A 22171-nucleotide genomic window follows, 5' to 3' on the forward strand; every position below is an offset into this window, starting at 1 on the left:
CTCCAAAAGGTAGTTCTGAGGGAAAATTCTCCAGTTTGTATTCTGAGAAGCCACTGTATACTTATTTGAAGTCATATGAACACAGTAAGATGTAAGAAAGGAAAGAGGAATCAGGTACTGTAGTGCATGCTGTAATCCTAGCACTCAGAAGGCTGAAGCCACAGGACTGTCATGAGTTCAAGAGAGCCTGGGCTACATAGCAAATAAAAAATTCAGCCAGTGTTATATGATAAAGTTTTGTCTCAAAACTCAGAAGAAAAAAAAAAAAGGTGTGTTGGGGGTGGGAAATAGAGGAAACAAGGAAAGATGTCACATTTTGTGCTGGCTTTCCTCCTGCTTGCTCAGTCCTTTCTTGTACTGAAATCCTTCAGCTCAGGCCCAGCTGCACTTACAATTTCCCATTCATGTGAGAATGAATTAACAGTCAGAAGTTTCCCGACACTCTGTGAGAACTTCTGAGCTTCCCCAGCGCCCTTCTCAGAGCTCCAGTCACATCTTTGTTCCTTAGGCTGTAGATGAGGGGGTTCAGCATGGGTGTGAGGATGGTATAGAACACAGAAAAAATCTTGTCTTGGGATGGGGAATGGTAAGAATGTGGCACCATGTAGGTGTAGATGGCAGCCCCATAGAACAAGGTTACCACAGTCATGTGAGATGAACAGGTAGCAAATGCTTTCTTCCTCCCTTCCACAGAGCTCATATGGTAGACAGTGGTCAGAATCCGGGCATAGGAACAGATAACTACAGAGAACGGAATCAGCAGCATCAGAACACAGCACACATACATCACTGTCTCATAGAGGGCTGTGTCTGCACACGCCAACTTCAGCACAGCAGGCGCCTCACAGAAGAAGTGATTAATCTCTCGAGAACTACAGAAAGGAAAACTCATGGTGATTGGGGTGAGAAGGAAGCCATCCAAAGACCCGCCAAACCAGGAGCCTGCTATGATAGTCCAACAGATTCGGCGGCTCATGAGGACAGGATACCTTAGAGGATTGCAGATGGCCACATAGCGATCATAGGCCATGAGGCCCAGAAGAAAAAACTCGGCTCCCACAAGGGTGAGGTAGAGAAAGTGTTGAGCTGTGCATCCCACAAAGGAAATGGTCCTTTGCCCTAGCAGATAGTCAATTAGCATCTTGGGCACAATGGTTGAGATGTACATCATGTCAATGAAGGACAGGTGACTAAGGAGAAAGTACATAGGGGTGTGGAGGTGACTGTCCGTTCGGATCAGAAAGATCATAATCCCATTGGCTACCAGAGCAGTGAGGAAGACGACAGAGATGGTGGCAAACACCAGACCTGAGGTTTCCTCTGTGTTAAATAGCCCCATGAAAGTGAAGTCTGTAGATGATGTGTTGTACCCTTCCATTGATCCTATGATGTTGCTGATAGGATGTAAACCTTTCCCAACAAAATGGTGATGCTTCCAGAGAATTCAAATTATAACCTATGGATTCAGTAAAAGAAAACATTCAGAACTAGTTTTCTTGGTATTTTTAAATTGATACACAATAACTGACTCATATAAGAATATTAATATCTACAAGTTTTAAACACAATTTATCATTATTAATTAATAATTCCTTAAGTACATTGAGCAAGATGTCAGTAGATGTTACTGTACCATAGTCACACTCATATTTTACCTAAACATATGTATTATACCATAGTCTAGTGTGTGTAAAGTTGGGTACCACTCATCTTACCTTAGGTGAAACTTTCTTGGTATTGTTTTTTAAGAAAAAACAAAAGGTATCTAAGCAAGGGCCAGCATAACTGCCATCATCAAAACATTCCTGACCCTGGCTGTGCATTGTTTCTCTACCATTTAGCCCTGAGTGCATGTAATCTAACATTAGCACTACATTATATTATGAGAGCATGTTTGCTTCTGTTCACACATGTAACAATGAAGTGTGTAAGGGAAAATGCACTGGGAAAGCAGAGTGCTCTTGCAAACTCAGACATCAAAGGGTCTGAAAATCATTCTTACTTTTAAGAACAAAATTTTATCTTAGAATGATGAGGAAATGGAGTTATTATTATGATTAGCATAAGCATTAGTGAGTGAGATTAGCAATTAGGATTCAGAGTTAAGAGCACAAGAAATACATAAAGTGTATATTAGATATTGAGCCACAACACACTTTTTTTTGAAAGAATTTTTTTTGAGATAGGGTTTCTCTGTGTAACCCTGGCTGTCCTGGAATGATCTCTGTAGACCAGGCTGGCTTTGAACTCATAGATATCTGCCTGCCTTTGCCTCCTGGGTGCTAGAATTAAAGATCTGTGCCACCACTGCCAACAGAAATTTGAATTTTTGTACTGTTCATAATTAACAAAAAACTCAGTGACTGTGTCACATAATCTCAGATATGAGCAAGGGAAAACATCAGCACTGCAATGTATGTGAAAGTCAAGGATGATCTTTTATGTGCTTTATGGATAAGGTTACAGGAGACCTTTCCCCAAACTGCCTGTGAGTTCATTCTAATGTGTTGCTCCACCAAACACTCTAAAGCTGTGAGCACCTGAGTGATTGCAAGAAAACGATGGTGAAGACATAGTGGAGAGCATAGTTGCAGGTGCTATGTGTCCCGATTGCCTTTCCTAGATCAAGAGTGAGACTGGTGAAACCCATTCCCCAGGACTGGAAGCTGTGCCTGTCTGGCAGCCTGTCTGAGGGACCCCCAAACAGGAGGAGTCTCAGTTCGTTCTGTGTTCGCACCATCTCCCAGAGCAGCAGCTTGGCATTTGCTATCACATACGTGTCAAATATATGGATCTGCTTATTTTAGATATGTGTAAGCATTAACTCGACTGATGAAAATCGTTTACAATGGGGCAATACTATAAATTGTTAGAGCTTCATCTTAAGCATTCAAGGTTACTATACTTATTTTATTTTTCTGATTTCAAAATGTCTGGTACCAGATTTAATAACTTACTCTATTACTATATAAGATTTAATTATTACTTATGATAGTCCTACTTATTTTACCTTTCTAATTTATTTAATATAGTTCATTAAGATATGTAAGTACAGAAAAATGCTGATAAGTTATAGAATAGCCTACACTATTCACATTCTAACTGTTTGCATGCTCCATAACTTTGAGTCTATGAGATCTTCTGACCCATAAGGATAGCCATATGTTGTTCCTCATATTTAAACACTTATCTCTACCCTTCAAACTCACTCCTAAACAGATCTTTAAAATTTTCTGCTGTCCAGCATTTTTCAGTAGTTAGCTGGTCTTCATGTCACAGCACAGTGAAGACTAAATCTGAAAACCATTCCTCATCACAGGTGCCAGCCCTCTCCTTCTGTCTGCACAGGAAAGAGTGCTTATGTCAAAGAGAAGCTCTTTGCTGTGAATTAATAGGCTAAATAAACTGTCCAGACATGTTTATTATCATCTGCATACTTGTTAGGAGGAAAGATCACAAGCCAAACTGTACTTGTTAAATTCTGCTGGTCACAGATTGTATCCCTTTGTAATGATTTAGTACACATGAAAACAGTCAGAAAACACCTATAATGGTTCTGTACTTTCATTCAGAAATGTGCCTGTGGGGTGACATAGTACACATACAGTAAGACAAAATTGGAAATTAGGTGAATTGATTTCCTTTCCTGGTCACAATGTAAATTAATTCTTTGACCTGGATTTTTCTCTTTGGACTCTGAGTTTCAATGTTTCACTTAAATTAGATTGATCTAAGGAAGCAGTCAGAGTTACTGATAGATTTGTTATATTTTTTTTCTAGTATTGAGTACAGGAAGAATATTACTTCTCTGTTTTTGTACTAGACCCATCCTATTGTTGACTCACTATTTATACATTAAGTTTACAGTTAATTATATACCAGGGGTTTTCAGCCAAGGCATATAACATTTTGCAAATTTGAAATTAAATAAGAAAACAATATGTGATTATATTATGCCATACAAAGTATTGGCAACAGTTTGTAAAACTATTGAGAAATATGTAAGTGTTCCCCCCTCTGATAATAAGGAAAGATCCTGGGCTCAAAATGAGAGGATCTGCAAAAGCTGCCATTTTGTTACAAAAAAACCTCCAGGTCCCCAATCATCCCTGTCCTTACACCCCTAAGTCCCCATTTGTCCCTGTCCTTATACCCCCAGGTCCCCACTCATCTCTGTCCTTACAACTCCCAGTTCCCCAACCATCCCTGTCCTTGACTGTGATGTGAGGGTGAAAATAAAGAACACTTCATTGTGCAGAGAATCAGGGTGCCTATGTTTAAATGTGTTTTATCTGTGACTCTCAAATAGTTTTTAACCTTTTAAAATATTTTTTTAGATAATTGCATTTCTCCCTTCCTCTTCCTCCCTCAAAACCTTCCCCAACCCTTCCTTTCTAATTTTTTTTTCTTTGTGAACCAATCTAGTTCTCAAGACCAACATTTAGTTACTTCTTATGGTGTAAAATGTGCCAAATGAGTACTTAGATACATAAATGTATTACAGAAGATGCTTTGTACTTGCACTATTCCATGGTTCCCTTTCCTGTGAAATTTGCTTCATATTCCAACAGGAAACCTGATTCTGAGAACATTTTGTGCTTGGTTTAGGAGGTGTGAGATGATCACTGAGTCAGCAAATTGCTTTCGATTTGTATTCCAGAACTTAGAGAAACAGTGTTGGATTATAGCTCATGGGGAATAAATTCAACCAGCCCTCTCAGTGTTGTGGAAAGCAGTCTTTCTTCCTGTGCTACTGAAGTGATGCTGAGGAATCATGACCACTTTGTCTTTCCCTTCTTAAATTCCTGTCCGATTTCAACAGGAACAGTTCTTCAATGTGAGGGTGGAACAAAGAACTTGTCTAAGTAGAGCAGAGAAGCTCCTAGATTGTTCACCACATTGCTTAATTTAACCTATAATTTCATAATGTTTTAAAGAAAACCAAGCCGGACGGTGGTAGCACAAACCTTTAATTCCAGCACTCAGGAAGCAAAGGCAGGCAGATCTCTGTGAGTTCAAGGCCAGCCTGGTCTACAAAGTGAGTTCCAGGATGCCAGAACTGTAAGACGGAGAAACCTTGTCTTGAAAATCCAAAAACAAAAAAAAAACCAAAAAACAAAACAAAAAAAATTGAATTTTAAAAGTCTTAAAATAATATTAGCTATTAAATACATCACAACACACACATTTTTTGGTAAAAATTATAGAAGGAACACATATCATTGACATCCAGCACCATTCATTTGATGATAAACTGCTCCAATTAAGTGAGATCATCTGACACGTGAGATCAGTTCTCTGCCACATCCATTTAATATAGAAGACATATCTTAAAGATGGGGAGAGTTACACATGATTTAACAAAATTTCCAGCAAACTACCACAACTTTACATTAATAAATACATTGTTAGAGTGAGAAGGGGCTTTTTAGAAGATGGAAGGTGTTCTGTTTCTACAGGAGAATATTGCTTCAATTAATAGAATTCCAGTTTGTACTGAGATTCAGATACACCAAACAATCCAACATCATGTAACTCCATAATAAGATATAGTCCACCTGTGTGCTCAGCTTTTGTCAGAACATAACTAGACAAGATCCAGCACACACAGACCTTTATATATATATTTAAGAACTAGAGGTGTCCTTCACGTGTGATGATAGACTTGGCATAAACAGATTCATACAAGTTCCTAAGAACTGTAACTTTACTGATAGCAATCAGCCAAAGACAGCATCATTAAAGAAAAATAATGCATACCTAAATCCCCTAAACAGCATTTAATACCTGGCCAAGAACACAGATTCTTCAGCCTCCAAGAGAAATGTAACATTGCTTGCTTCCAAATGCTAGAGGAAAATATTTTGCAACTGAAGAAGAATAAATACCCATGAACAACTTTTTTTGTTCTTTTATGAGGAAAATCTCATGCCATGAAAGGATACTGGATCCATTTGGAGTTTCTGGTTGGAGGTCACTGGTAAGATAGGAAGTACCAGAGTGAGAAGATGAGGTGTTAAATAGTTTTCTGAAAGCCACAGATGGAGACAGACAGAACAGGTCTCTTCTCAGTAGTCCTCAGGGGACTTTGCTGACAGGCTAGCTTCATCCAATGGGAAATGTCTTGATGGAGAAGAACGTATCTAAAGTCACACGGGCTTTAAAAAAAAAAAAGCCTTTCTGCTGCTGATTTCAAAGTGGTTGATAAAGTATGATAAAATCATATGCTGAGTGTGATTTTTCTGAGGATTTCTTCAGAAGTTTCTTGCCATTTCCCCACCAAAACAAATGTTATAAACAAGTGAAAAATAGATTTTGTAATAGTTTAGTGTTTTATTAATAGTTGAATAATTACTGGTTTTAAAAGTATTCATTACTATGTGCCAGAAAGATATATAGAAAGTCCTCCCTTTCCATAATAGCGTAAATATTCATAAAAATGTCATATGGATAGCTATTACATAAGGATATATGAATTTAGATTTATGTGTTTAGTTTCTTATGTGCATGTATATGAAGATTCTAATGCCAATTATTATGCATCAACATAGATACACATATGCCTCTGTATAATGTGTCTTTGTATTTACATATAATCAACAATTTATGTTGTTCTCAAAATATATCACAGGCTCCTTCAAGTGTAACAAATTATACCATGAACTATTCTTTTTCATTGAAAACAATTTCAAACAATATTCTGATCATAATTTCCCCTCCCCAGCCATGAATCCAAGAAAACAATAGCATTTTTTTTTCAAATGATCTATCTTCAACACATGTATTGTTTAAATGAATGGGATTAACAAATTATGTGCCGATAAATGTATACTTCATTTTTGGGATACACCATGAAGTGTTTCCCTCAAAATGTCTTCAATTTGAAATACCAAATCAATTTTTACAAACAACATAGATTATGATGCTAACTTTTCAGTTAAAATATTACAAATTTGTCCTTCATTCTCATAGATTCCATTTCACTGGAGCACTTCATGACTCTATCTCTGCTTCATCTCTAAGAATGAATGAATGAATGTCTTTCACTTCCTTATTTAGACTTTTGAGGCTGCTGTGAATGAGATTGTTTTCCTGATTTCTTTCTTTTTTTTTTTTTTTTTTGGTATGTTTGTTATTTGTATGTAGGAAAACTATTGATCTGTGTTTGTTAATCTTGTATCCTGCTACATGGTGGATTTATTTATTGGATGTAAGAATTTCTGTGGAATCTTTAGAATCTTTTATGCTTAGAATCATATAATTTGCAAATAAAGGTAATTTGATTCTTCTTTCCCTGTTTCCTTTATTTCTTTCACTTTTCTTGTTGCTCCAGCTAAGACTTCAAGCACTATATTGAACAGAAATGGTAAATAAGAGTGGGCATCCTTTCTTGGTTCTTGATTTCTATTTTAGTTGGAGTTTCTACTGCTGTGAAGAGACACCATGACCATGGAAATTCTTATAAAGGAAAATATTTAATTGAGGTGGCAGTTTACCATTTCAGAGGATTAGTCCATTATTATCATGGTGGGGAACATGGCAGCTAAGAGTATGGTGGCATGCAGGCAGACAGGGTACTGGAGAAGGAGCTGAGTATTCTACATCCTGATCCAAAAGCAATAGAAAGTGAACTAAGACACTGGGTGTAGCTTGAGCATATATGAGACCTCAAAGTCCACACCCACAATGACACACTTCCTCTAATAAGGCCACTTGTTGTATATTTTTGTCATAAACGGATATTGGATTTTGTCTAACAGCCTTTCTTCATTCAATGAGATGATCATGTAGTTTCTGACCTTGAATCTGTTTATGTGGTAGATTATGTTAACTGATTTATATATATTAAACCATTGCTATATCTCTGGGGTTAAGCCAAATTGATCATGGTAAATAATCCTTTTTATGGGTTCTTGAGTTCCATTTGCAAGTATTTTATTAAGAATTTTTGTATCTATGATAGACCACTAATTTTCATTTCTGCTGGATCTTTCATTTTGTTGGACATTTGTGATGGTAATCCCAGCTTCATAAAAATAGCTTGGAATTGTTCCTTACTTTCCTATTTGATAGTATGATTTGAAGAGTTTTGCTGTTAATTCTTTGAAGGTCTAGTAGAATCTTTTGATGCCTTCATCTGGACCTAGGCTGTTTCATTTTGGAGGTTGTTTTAGGTTTTCCAGTTCAGTGGAGTATAGATTTAAAAGTAAATATATGTCCATATGATTCTCTGAGTTTCCTCAGTATCTATTCATCTATGATTTTATTAATTTGGGTCTTCTTTCTTAGCTAGTTAATATTTTCAAATAACCAACTTTTGGCTTCACCTTAAAATTTTTTAAAGATTCTAGCTGACAAGATTTAGACATTTTGGGGTCCTTATTTTAAATGTTGACAAGTCACCTAAATTTGTCATGATCAGGGATAGGTTCTATAGTTATGACCCCAGATCTCCAGATGTATATCATTTGGACCTCCTAGAATCTGTAACGTTCTATATTATCATATTGGAGAGAATCCATACAGGAAAAGTGAATGAGTCATGTGCTTTATCTTTTGGTCTTCCTTGAATCAGTAGCTTCCTATCCTGTGTCTCCAAGGAACTGTAGATTCTAATAGAAGATGAGTCATGTGCCTCTTGCCTTTCTGAGAATTTAGATCTTGGGCTATCTGTGCTTTTCTTGACAGACTAAACAGAAAGAAGTGGAGTTACTGGGCATATTGTCATGGAACCCAAAAGAACTGTGTTCCATGGAGGACAATATACATTAACTCTGTCCTTCAGGCATAAAACATAAAGGTACTTTCCAAGTAATTGATTAATCTGATCAAAAGGTACCCCTTCAGAGTCATTATGCATTTCCTTATGTTCTCTTTTCTCCCTGCATTGAGGCTGACTCCTAAGCTTTGCCGTGTCCTGCCACACTCAGGTTATAGTCTCCCTCTTTCACTGAAAACCAGAAGCAAGAGGACATGATAAGGTGATTAGTTATTTGTATTTGTCAGAGTTCTGTGAAGAATTAGAACCAATAGAAAGAATAGATACTAAAAGGAGGAATTACTAGTTTGACTTAATTGACACCGTTTGTGTACCCCAAAAATGGTTGTGAGCACACAGGAGAGCTGAAAACCAGGAAGTTGTCAGGTTCATGAAGCTGAATGCCTTAGTAGGCAGAGTATGTTGCCAAAGGCCTGGACTCCTGGAGAGTCACTGGTCTCTGACCTACACTGGAAGGCCAAAGAACTGATTTCCAATGTTTGTAGAGAATGGAAGCAGCAACAGAGTAGATCCATTCGCCATCAAGGGGCAAAGGCAAGCAGTCAAAGCAACCCTACTTCTCCCTCAGACCTCCCTTATCTAGGCCACAGCCTGAAGGTACTCCAAGCAAAGGTCTTCCCCTTTCAGTGTATCCTTCTATAAACCACTCTGACAAATCTGCTCAGAGGTGTGCCTCTTAGTTAATTTCAGATCCTATCAAGTTGCCAATATTAACTATCACATCCTCCAGAGGTGAAGAGTTTCTGAAGTGCTTGTATCATATATTGGGAGTATCAATGTCACGGAAAAGGATGAAGAATGACTAAATTATGGTGGTCCAATCTGTAATCTTAGTGTTTGGGAGACAGAAGTAGGATGATCACAAGGTCAAAGCCAGGTTGATCTGCATCATGAAATGCTGTCTTAAACTTAAAGTAAAACTATATACATATACATACATATAGTGCATATTTTCCACAGTTAAACAATTAATTCCCAAAATGTTCTCACTAGAATATGTTTCTAAAATATAAATGCTCCTATATTCTAATGAGTCATCAATAATAAAAAATGAAATTACAGATACATAGGGAATAATGGACCAAATTGTGTTCACCATGATTTACTGGAAATCAAACTTCCAGCATGAGTTTATTCTGGAAAAAAATTTAAGATATGTAATCAAGGTTAAGTGAGTTCTTCATGGTGGGGCCTCACTCCAATAAAACTAGCATGTTAACAAGAAATGAGTAGGCATAAGCACCATTGACTGAGAGTGTAAGGACCAGAAAGAAGATAGGCAGTCATCTGAAAACCACACAGCAATAATCCAGAGAAGATCAAACCTACTTGTCACCCCAATACTGGATGCCTAGCCACTTGATCATACGAAAGTAAATTTCTATGTTTAAAACTACCCAACCTGTGCCTTTGCTACAGCAGCAACCCACACGCAGGTGTTATATCCCAATGCTCTTGTTGTAGCAGTAGTTCATATACGAGCTTTGATGGTTGTCTTCCTTTGTAGAAATGAAATATATGTACTCACACAATGTTTTCTCTATTGCAGAATCATGGGCCTTCTTTTTCTCTCGGAACTGAAGATGAATTCACATCATATTCTTACCTTGTACAACTGCCTTGAATAAGTACTCTCTTTTAGAAGTCAAGTCTACACTCATTTGATGTAATTATAGGTCCTATTCACTATCTAGGATCAATTTGGAGAAAGTGGTACTTAGCTCCACCAAAGTCACTGAGGTCTCCACGCTGACTTCCACTCTAAGACAGATGGGGACATTGGTGCAGTTCTGTAGAACCCAGTGACAACAGCAAAGCAAAGTTAGAAAATGCATCTGAGCAGCTCTTCCCTCACACACAGCAGTGTGACAACAATCAACACATCTTTTTCAATAATAACTTTAAATATTAATGGCTCCAACACCTCAATCAAAAGATAAAAGTTAGGTGAATGTATTGAGAAAAAATGGATTAATAAAAAGCTTTTTATTGCGTATAAGAAACTCCTCTTATTAAAAAAAAAAATGGGCACCACCTGGAAGGGAAAAGATAGAAAAATTATTCTAACCAAATTGGACCAGGAGGCAAGCAAATATCACTATCCTACTATCTGACAAAACAAACTTCAAAGTAAAACTAGCCATCAGAGATAAAGGTGGACACTTCATTCTAATAAGAGCAACAGACAACCAAGAAGGTACTATAATCCCAAACATGTATGAACCAACTCTGGGGCATCCAGTCTCATGAAAAGTGTATTGGACATAAAGACACAGATTAACTCCAAGGAGAATTGTATTGAATATGTAGATTGTTTTGGTTAGACAGCTACTTTCTCAGTATTGATTCTTTTAATCCATCAATATGGTAAGCCTTTTCAACCTCTAGTGGCTTACTCAATTTCTTTGGAGTGTTTCAAAATTATTGTGGTAGATATAAACAACTTCTATGGTTAGATTTATTCCCTGGTATTTTGGGTGGCAATTGTAAATAGGATTATCATCCTGATCTCTTCCTCGGGATATTAGTTATTGGTGTAAATGAAGTCTCCTAATTATTGAGTATCAGTTTTATATCCCACCACTTTATTATTTTTTAAAATCACTTTATTGTAATGAACTCATAAATAAAATTGTCACACAACTAGATTAAGACAGACACTCAAAAACTTTCCTAGTCCCAAATGCTAGACATCTCAGTGAACAGAATTATAGTCACCACTCTGGACATAAGGAACTTCATTTGGAGTTTCTCACGTTCACAATAAATACATTGTTATGGACTTTCCGCCCACAAAAAGAAAAAGCTATAGAAGGGTTAAAACTAAAAAACCTTTAGTTTTATCTCTTCTTTTCTGACTCATGTGTTTTTGCCTGTATTCTATGGTTCCCCATAACCTAATAGTACCTTTCTTGGTCTCTTTTCTAAATATTATAGTATACTCACACCTGTAGCTGTTTAAATATAAACATGTATAAATTATAGACTAGGATCCACAAGTGAAGGGGAACATCTGGGTTTTCTTTCTGAGTTTGGGTGACCTTGTTTAATATTATGATGTCCAAGTCCATTGATTTCATTGTGCTTTAAAAATGAAGACTACTTTGTTTTATTTATGTATCCCTTTTCATCATGTATGCACCTACTGGTGGACATTTGGGTTCATTCTACTTCTGTCCTATATTATATAGGGCATCAATAACAGAGACATCCTACACTATTTTGAAAGTATTCTCCTTATGTTCTTCTAAGAGCTGCAGATTTTAATTCAGGTTTTAATTCATTTCCAAATCAATTTGTACGAGGTGAAAATGTTGTGTCCAGTTTCATTGCTCCTCAGGTGGACACTCAGTTTGGCCAGCACCGTTTGTTGAAGGGGCATTTTCTCACTGCATGCTTTGCCTCTGTCAAACCCTAGGTGGCCGTAGCCCTGGGGCTTTGTTCTGGGCTCTCTGCCCTGTGCAGTTGGTAAAGCTCTGTCAGACAATTTGACCTCAGGTTTAGGATTCCAGTAACCATTCTTACTCCTTGGCCTTGCTTTAGCTATGTACAGTGTTTTGTGGTTCCATAGAATTCTCAGGACAAAAATCTATATGAAACAAACCTACAGCTAACATTTTACTGAATGGAGACAAACTGGGAGCATTTCCTCTAAAAACTGGAAATGAGACAAAGATGCCCACCTTTTCTCTTATTCAGTATAGAGCTTGAGATCTTAGCTGTAGAAATTGGACAAGAGAAGGAATGTACGTTTAACAATGGGACTTAAAACTAGGAAACAAGAAAGTCAAACTCTTCCTGTTTGCAGCTGACAAGATTATATTTTTAAAGATCCTACAGTATATACTACAAAACTAATTCTTAGACCTAATAAAGTCTTTTTTATTAAGAATTTTTTTATTCATTCCACATACCAACTACAGATCCCTCCATCACCCCTCCTCCTGGTCTCCCCACCACCTTCCCCCAGGCCCCCACTCCCTCCTCTAAAAAGGTAAGGCCTCCCATGGGGAGTCAGCCGAGCCTGGCACATTCAGCCGTGCAAGGTGACCTACCACAGACAATGGGCTCCAAAAAGCCAATACATGTACCAGGGATCAATCCTATTCCCACTATCAGGGGTCTCTCAAAGAGACCAAGCTACACAACTGTCTCACCCATGCAGAGGGCCCAGTGCAGTCCCATGAGGGCTCCACATCTGTCAGTCCAAAGTTCACGCGTTCCCACTAGCTTGGTTCAGTTGTATCTGTACGTTTCCCCATCACAGACCCAATAAAATCTTACAGTAAGGTATCAAGATAAAAATAAATACAAAAAACAGCCTTAGTATCCACCAACAATATACTTCCATACAATCATCAAACAGGCCTAACCCAGTTTAGCTTCCAAAATCAGATGAGAGAGTGTGTTCAGAGTAGTGGCCACAGACAGCAACATACTTTCAAAGAAAGAAACTGGGGAAATAGCTATCCGTAACAGTTCCAAAAAATTAAGTACCTAGGAATACACCTAACCAACTAATTGAAAGACTACAACAAAAACTTCAAGACATTGAAAAAGGAAATAAAAATAATATCAGGGGGTTGGGGATTTAGCTCAGTGGTAGAGTGCTTGCCTGGCAAGCACAAGGCCCTGGGTTCAGTCCTCAGCTCTGGCAAAAAAAAAAAAATCAGAAAATAGACTGGCATAGTTAATATTATGAAAATGGCCATATCACAAAAGTGAATCTACAGATTTAATGCAATACCCATCAAAGCTCTGATGTCATGTTTCATAGGTCTAGAAAAAACCTACACGGTTACTTTAATCAATGTGTTTATCAGCTCTAAAAGTTGCCTGGCAGAGTCTTTGAGATTTTTTATGTAGAGAATCATATCATCTTCAAATAAGTATATTTTAATTTCTTTGTTTTATACTTGCATTTATTTTATGTGTTCCTCTGGCCTTTTGTCTCTAGCTAACACTCTCAGTACTGTACTGAAGAAGAGCAGTGAAAGCTAACACCCTTGTCTATTTACTGATTTCTGCATTTAGTATAGTGTTAGCTCTAGGGTTATGCTAGATTGCCTTTATCATGTTGTGACATGTTTCTTCTACTTCCAATTTCTTCAGGACTTTTTTTAAATGAAGGCATACTGTGTTCTAAAATCGTTTGATGCATCTACTGAGGTAATTTTGTTCACTGATTCATTTATATGATGCACTACATTTGATGATTCATATAAGTTTAACCATTCTTGCATCTTTGAATAAAGCCAACTTGAATGAAAGGCCTCTTTTGTGAATGATATTTATTTATGTGTTCTTATACTCAGTTTGCAAGCATGGTAGAGAAAATTTACTTCAGTGTTCAGAAGAGAACTTGGGCTCTGTTGGGCTTTTGTTGATTTCTCTTTTTCTTTTGCTAATGCTCATTTTCTTAAATGCTACTCTAGCACACTTTATGTCTGTCCTCTCAGATGTTTTGCCTTGCCCTTCGGTCTGAACAATGCCTTTAGTATCTTCTCTAAAGCTGACTTGTTGGTTATAAATTCCTTTGGCCTGCCTTTTCATGGAATTTTTATTCAGTCATGGTAGATAGATCTGCTGGGTTTGGTTGTCTGGACTAATGGCTGTGGTCCTTCAAAACTTGGAGCTCTTCTTGCTTTTAAATTTTCTATTAAGTGCCAAGCTATGATTCTGATGGTCCTATTTCTTCACCTATAACTTTTTGTTTTTCCCTGACAGCTTTCTTTTTATTTAAATTTTATTGTTTCTAATTGAAATAGAATTATAGCACTTCCTTCAGCCCTTTCTTCCCTCCCACCCCTCCCAGTTACACTCTATTGACCCCTCCCATTCTCAATTTGATAGCTTATTTTCTTTTATTATATTTGTTACACATAAATGTATAAAAAACGTATATAAATAGAGCTTTCTGTTTTTGTTGTTTGTATATATATATATATATATATATATATATATATATATATATATATATATAATTTCAAGACTGACAACTTTGCATTGGACAACCAATAAGGGGGCTCATTCCCAATGCACTAATTGCTCTATATATTTAGTGTTTTAATTTGGTAGGATGTGAGACATTTGTTTTCTGTTACTGCTTGATTTTTCCATATGCCTTTGGTACCTGGATAATCTGAATAATCTGATTTTCTCTTGACTTAGATGTTGGATATTGTCTGAACATATTGAAAATATTTTCTATGATTTTGGTATAGAGTTCTCATATGCCCATAATTCATAGAATTGATCTTTCATGATGTCTCAAAGCTCTCACATGGTCTGTTAATACATTTAAAACTTAGTGTCCTTGACTAAATGTACCAATTTTATTCCACCTTGTCTAGAAAATTAATATCCTGTTCTCTGTACTCACTATGTCCCATACTGTTATTGGGGTTTTGTTTTTAAGCTTTATATTTGATTTATTGAACTATGCATTCCAATATTCCAGGTTTTTCCCCAAGTATTTTAATTCAGTTATCATATCCTATAATGACTTCGCTTTTTCATTCTGCTGTTTAGTTGTGTTCTCATTCATTTTTAATATACTTATAATCACTATTTTTTTTTACTGAAAATAATAATTTTTTACACAATACATTTGGATCACAGTTTTCTGTCACTGACATTGCTCAAGTGGCCAAGAAACTGAGAATATATAGGTCAAGGGCCTGGGGGAATCCAAACACCACTGTTCTGCTGAGGGGACACAGCAATAAAAAGACTCCTGAGGTATTCTGCTTTACTCATAGATCAATGTCTCACTCAGCCATCATTAGAGAAGCTTCCTCCTGCACTAGATAGGAACAAATACAGAGACTCACGGTCAGAAAATGTACAGAGAGTGAGAGGCCTTGGAAGATTCAGTCCTAAATGGGATGTCTCCATCTAATCCACACCCTGCCTCAGGGTTCAGGGAACCCTGCAGAAGAGAAAGAGGGAAGATATTACAAGTCAGAGGAGGTGGATGATACACAATGAGACAAAATCCATATGAACTCACAGAGCCTGAAGCAGCAGGCACAGGGCCTACATAGGCCTAAGCCAGATCAGGTCCCAGCACTGAGTATGAGCTCTCATCCCTAACCAAGAAACTGGCTCCTGTTGAAAACCACTTGCAAAGAAAAAGAATAGTTTTCTCCAATGGAGTCTCACTGGTTATATAAACCACACAAAGGCAGGTCCCATATCCCGAAATAGGTGGCTATCACAGAACTAACTCATTGGTATTATGAGAGATTTTTTTTCTCATATTGCTTTGTGTAGGCATTGTTTACTTGTATATTGTGGTTATTGACTTTGTGTTTATATGTTTGTGTATATGTGTGAGTGTGAGTGTGTGTTTCTTGTGCTTTTCTTTTTCTTTATTCTGGTTTGTTTGTTTTATTTGCCTGTTTCTTTTCTTTTTAAACTCAAATAGACTTGTTTTATTTAGGAATTATTTCCTTTATTCATCAAATCTCTTAAATGATAAATATTTCTTTTTTAAATTTTTCATGGTTAAGCCACAATCTTCACTTTCTTGTTCATGCCTAAGATCGTGCTTAATATTGACATCACAATATAAAACATTTACAACCTTAGTCACATAATCTTACAAATTCAAACACTCTAAAAGCTCAGTGTCTTTAAAAACTCAAACACCTCCTTTAAAATCTAAAGTCTCTCAACTATGGGCTCCTATAAAATCAAAACTAAGTTAAATACTTTCTTTTTTTTGGGGGGGGGAGGGTTTCAAGACAGGGTTTCTCTGTGTAGCTTTGCGCCTTTCCTGGAACTCGCTTTGTACACCAGGCTGGCCTCGAACTCACAGAGATCTGCCTGCCTCTGCCTCCGCCTCCTGAGTGCTGGGATTAAAGACGTGCACCACCACTGCCCGGTACTTTCTTTTTTTGTGTGTCATTGAAAATAGGGTGGTTTTTTTTTTTTTTTCATTTAATATATTGTGATTGTGGTTACCCCCACCCCAGATACATATCCTTTCTTGCTCTCTTTCTCATTAGAACACAAACAAGTATCTAAGAAAGGAGGAAAGGAAAGCAGGCAGAAAGGAAGGAAAGTAGAAAGGAAAAAAAGGCAGAAAGAAAGAAAGAGAGAGAGAGAGAGAGAGAGAGAGAGAGAGAGAGAGAAAGAAAGAAAGAAAGAAAGAAAGAAAGAAAGAAAGAAAGAAAGAAAGAAAAGAAAGAAAAGAAAGAAAGAAAGGTACAGACAAAGCATTATTAGACACACACACACACACACACACACACACACACACACACACACACACTTTCAAAAGTACCATCAAGTTCTCTTTGTATTGGGGCCTGGCTTTAAGAGTGGTTTGTACACCCAGTGAGACTGGAGAAAACTAATTTTTCATTTGTGGGCAGTTCTCAGTTTGAGAAGCTCTGGGTTAGGCATGGGAGCATGTGTCCACTTCCACTCTGAGCACTGATTTCCCCTCAGGCTAAGACTTATGGAGGCCCTGTGCATACTGCCACAGTCTCTGTGAGTGCGGACATACACTGGGCCTGTTGTGTTTAGAGGGCTTTGTTTCCTTAGTATTTTGCATCTGCTCTTGTCCTTACACCTTTTCCTCTTCCTTTTTTGCTGGGTTCCTTGAGCCATGGAGAGAGAGAATTGATGGAGATATACCATGTAGGACTGAGTGTTCCAAGTTCTCTCACTCTCTGCACCTTGTCCAGCTGTAGGTCTCTGTATTTGTTCCCCTTAACTGTGGGACAAAGCTCCTCTGATAATGACTGAGCAAGGCACTGATCTACAAGTATAGCAGAATGTCATCAGAAGACATTTTATTACTAAATTCCTTTAGTGGAGCAGTAATATTTGGTTTTCCCCTAATTCCCTGGCCTATCTATTCTCAAGTTCTTAGCAACCCTCTCTGTTCCAGGAATGAATTCCATCTCATGGAGTGGGCCTTAAATCTGATCAGATATTGGTTAGTTAGTTTCTCAAGCTTTGTGCCTCTATTGCACTGTGCATCTTGCACGCAGATTGCCATTGTAAACCAGAGGGTTTGTGTTTACCTTTCTTCTCTGTAGTGTGCAGAGTACTGACAATATTCTGAACACCAGTCAATAGGGATGAAGGCAATAGGTAGACACCAGCTCAACCTGTCTTTGTTCAGTGAGTTGTGTGGGTGTTGTCTTCAGCGATAGGGCTTTACCATCAGTTTGTAGAAGGCAACCAATAGTCATGGCAAAGCCTAGGTTGTTTGGGGGTTCTCATGGAACCCTTTTGGTCAACAACTAGGTTAGATAGAACTCATTCCCAGAACTGAAGTCTTCATTTGTTGATGAGAGATATCCAGCTGGGGCTCTATCTTTCTGTCACTTGATATTCCATTTATATCACCTTTATATTTGTTATAGAAAGCTTCTATTGTGCTAGACGTGCATACAACTCCTCAGATGGACCTTAGCTTTGGTTGCCTCTCCTCATATTCCCTCCCATCCCCCTTGTCTTTCCTCCCATTTTCCATTCGGTCCTCCAATTCCAGTACCCCATCTACCCATAGCTATTTATTCTATTTCCTCTTCCTATGGTGATCCAATCCTCCTAAAGTTTCTTACTTTATATTTAACTCTAGTGATTATATAAACTACAGCCTACTTATAGAAAGACTTAATAGCTAGTATCCATATATAAGTGAATGCACAACATACTTGTCTTTTGGGGTCTGGGTTACCTCACTCAGGATGATTTTTTCTAACTCCATCCATTTACATGTGGATTTCATGATTTTGTTTTTAAAAGCTGAATAGTATTCCATTGCATAAATATACCACATTTTCTTGATTCATTCATCTACTTTGTCCAATTTCACGTTGTCCAATTTCTGGCTATTATGAATAGAGAAGCAGTGAATATGGCTGAGCAAGTGTCTCTGAAGTAGGATGTAGAGTTCTTTGGATACATGCCCTAGAGTGGTATAGCTAGTCATTGAGGTAGATTCCCAGCTTCCTGAGAAACCACCAAACTGATTTCCACAGGAGCTATATAAGTTTGCACCCTGACAGTTCATCAGCAACGAAAGAGTACCCCTTTCTCCACACCCTTGCCAGCATGTGCTGTCATTTGTTTTATTGATCTTGGCCATTATGATTGATGTAAGATGAAAGTAGTACTCTTGTATAATATTAGAGGAACCAGCCTTAATATTATACATCCCAGGGGCTCAGGAGAGAGAACTACTAACAGTGAGAACTGTTTTCAGGAAATAGAATCTCTGCACACTGAGCTCTATTAGTCCACTTGCTTTAATTCTTCTGGCATAACATCCTGTATCACAGCTTCAGTTCCGTTCTTGTCCCTAGCTCCTTTCTTGACTGATTTCTCTCTGTATTTAGCTATTGCTCCCTCTAAGTTCTATCTTAATTCTCTCATCTTAATTCTCCCTAAACTAGGTCTTTTTCATCTTATTCTTACCCAGATAGTACTTCCCCATCTGGCTCTTCCTCATTTTCCATCTTATCCCTCTAGTACTGTCTTCTAGCCTTTCAATCTAGTTCTTCCCCATCTCAGTTTGTTCCTCTCAAGTTCTTACCCATCTAGTTCTTCCATTCCCTTTTCTCTTCTCCATCCTCCATGTTCCCCTAAGTCTCCCAGGAATCCAGTTATAAACCCAAACAATAGCAAGCCCCTGTTCGAGCAAGGTCACCAGGCTTAAATTCTACAGGATCATAAAGGCAAGTAAGAATTTTCCTCAGGTAGTGACCATCATGCTTTCTTTTACAATCCAAAATGGGAGTGGTAAAAGAGAAGGTCAACTGAGTGCTAATGACCAGCTAGTATATCAAAAAGGGGATCTATGTGCTCAGTCTACATTCCTAGAAGTGGTTAGGTAAGAAGGTAAGGGTCTATAAAGTTAGTAAGGCTGTAAGAAAGTATGGTCCAAGCTAAACTGTGTAAAGCTATTATTTAAGTCTACCTAACCTAGGCAATGTGGAATTTATCTTAAATCAGGTAACTAGCATGTGTACTCTTAATACTGCTAGTCCTTGAAAGTGGCTAAGGGAGATATCTGATTCCAGAGAGAGCCTTTCCTGAGGCTGTTCTTCAAATACCTGGAATCAGTCCATGCTGTTAGCCCTTCTTAGGGAAAAGTCAATTGGGAAAACTACGAAGGCACACATGATTTTCATAACAGAATACAGCTGATATATAACAAGCCGAATAACACCAAAAGCTCCTTGGAATTTGGCTTTCTCTGGAGGAATTCTCTGATCCTTCCAGGTAGAGACTTTGCCATGACCAGCTGAGATCTTATGATATATTTCTGCGGCCTGCAGCATAGTACTGATTTGCATTTCCCTAATGAACTCTCTATCAGATGTTCTCCGGCTCTTACAATCTTTTCTCCTGTTCTTCTGCATAGTTCACTGAGGGCTGATGGGAGGAATTTGATGAATATATCCCATTCATGATGTGTATTCCAAGGTCTCTTACTCACTGCACATAGTCCAGTTGAGAATGTTGAATATTTCTTTAAGCATTTCTCACAGCCACTTGAGTTTTCTCTTTTGAGAATACTTTCTCTAGATATGTACCCCATTTAAAATTTTTTTATGTTTTTTGAGTTCTTTATACATTTTAGATATTAGCCCTTTATTGAATGAATAGTAAAAACATCTTTTTCCATACTGCAGCTTACCACTTTGCCTGAATAATGGTGTCCTTTGACATGCAGAAGCCTTTCAGCTCCATGAGATCTCATTTATTAATTGTTTATCTGTAGAGCCTATGCTATCAGGGTTCTATTCAGGAAGATGTCTCCTGTGCCAAAGCATTTCCCAACTTTCTCTTCTATCATACTCAGTGTATCTGGTTCTATGTGGAGTTCCTGAATCCACTGAGGTTGAGTTTTGTGCAGAGATTGAAAAGTATGTATCTATTTGAATATCGACACAAAGGTTTCCAGTTTGACCAGCACCATTTGTTGAAGATGCTGTCTTTTTTTCCAATCTATATTTCTGGATTCTTTGTCAAAATTTGGGTGTCCATAAATTGTAAACTTCTATCTGGGTCTTCAGTTTGATTCCATTGATCAACATGTCTGTTTTTATGACGATACCATGTAGTTGTTTTTTTCACTCTTTGTTATTTGTGGGGCCACCATCCACTTCCCAGATACATTCACAGTGACTTATTCAGGGGCCAGGCCTTAGCTTGACTTATTTATAGCCAGTTTCTCTTAACTTAAATTACCCCATTTATGTTTTGCCTCTTGGATTTTTACCTTTCTCTAGTCTACATTCCTTCCTTTCCTTCTTACTCCATGGCTGGCTGGGGAGCTGGGTGACTGGCATTCTCATCTCCTCCTTTCCTTACTGCTCTCTGTTCCATCATCTCTCTTCTAATTTCTCTCTCTACCTGACAACCCCATCTACTCCTCTCCCCTGCCTAGCTATTGGCCACTCAGCTCTTTATTAGATCAATCAGGTGTCTTAGAAAGTCAAAGTAACACAGCTTCACAGAGTTAAACAAATGACACATAAAAGAATGCAACCCATCTTTGCACCACTAAACAAATATTCCACAGCATAAATGAATGTAACCTATCTTCAACTAATATTCCACATTTCCCCCTTTTGTCTAAATAAAATTAAAAGTTGTTAACTTTAACATAGTAAAAATATGTACAACAAAACAGTTATCAAGTAGTAAATACATTTACAATAGTCTATACATTTGTATTTAGCAAATTCAGAGAAAATATTCTATTATCTATCTTATCTTAGTGACTTGCAAAGTTTTATACCTAAGGAAAGCTATAACTCTAAATATTTAGTCTTTAACTCTATCAAAGATTCCATAATGATGTAATATTACTCAACAACAGAGACATCTGGCTGCCTGGACAGTCACCTAAAGTTCATGTGCAACATTAGGGCACCCATCTTTGGCCTGCAAGCCTAGAACATCTGATAGATTTTTCCATGAAGCAGGAAATTTGAAGGACTGTCCTGCCTTGTATTGGCAAAATTTGTCAGTCAACTTTCCTCTGTGCCCTGTAGAATATCTGGCAGACACTTCTGTGAAGCAGAAATCTCAAAGGATTCTTCTGCCTTGTCTTGATGATATACAATAGTCTTTTTCCTGTGTCCTTGCCACATTTGAAGTAAACTCCATATGAAGCTTCTTCAATGTCCATCATCCTTTTATGAAGTAAATTGGTGCTTCCAGGAGCAGCAATTTAATGTGTCTCATTGTCATGAAAAACCTTAGTTTACTAAACATCTTAAAAACCACATTCTGTAGGTCTTTAAAGTATTTGAAAATCATCTGTCTAAAATATACTCTTTAACCTTGAAAACATACCTAATGTTTGATCATATAGATTAACTACTAACCTTGCTTCTTAATTATACATTAGCTATA

At 37.5% G+C, this 22171-nt stretch overlaps 1 protein-coding gene across 1 annotated transcript; it reads right to left on the minus strand.

Annotated features, from left to right (window-relative positions):
• Positions 1-424: 424 nt before the first annotated feature.
• Positions 425-1381, minus strand: LOC118591476 (olfactory receptor 2T1). The gene has a single exon (XM_036199810.1). The coding sequence runs from the start codon at positions 1376-1378 to the stop codon at positions 425-427; it is 954 nt and encodes a 317-aa protein (XP_036055703.1). The 5' UTR covers positions 1379-1381.
• Between the last annotated feature and the right edge of the window lie 20790 nt (positions 1382-22171).

The sequence above is a fragment of the Onychomys torridus genome, chromosome 9 (assembly GCF_903995425.1).
Source record: "Onychomys torridus chromosome 9, mOncTor1.1, whole genome shotgun sequence".
In the NCBI taxonomy this organism is placed as follows: Eukaryota; Metazoa; Chordata; class Mammalia; order Rodentia; family Cricetidae; genus Onychomys; species Onychomys torridus.

Coding starts and splice junctions, on each gene's coding strand:
- LOC118591476 (XM_036199810.1), bottom strand. CDS start 1,378: ATGGAAGGGTACAACACATCATCTACAGACTTCACTTTCATGGGGCTA.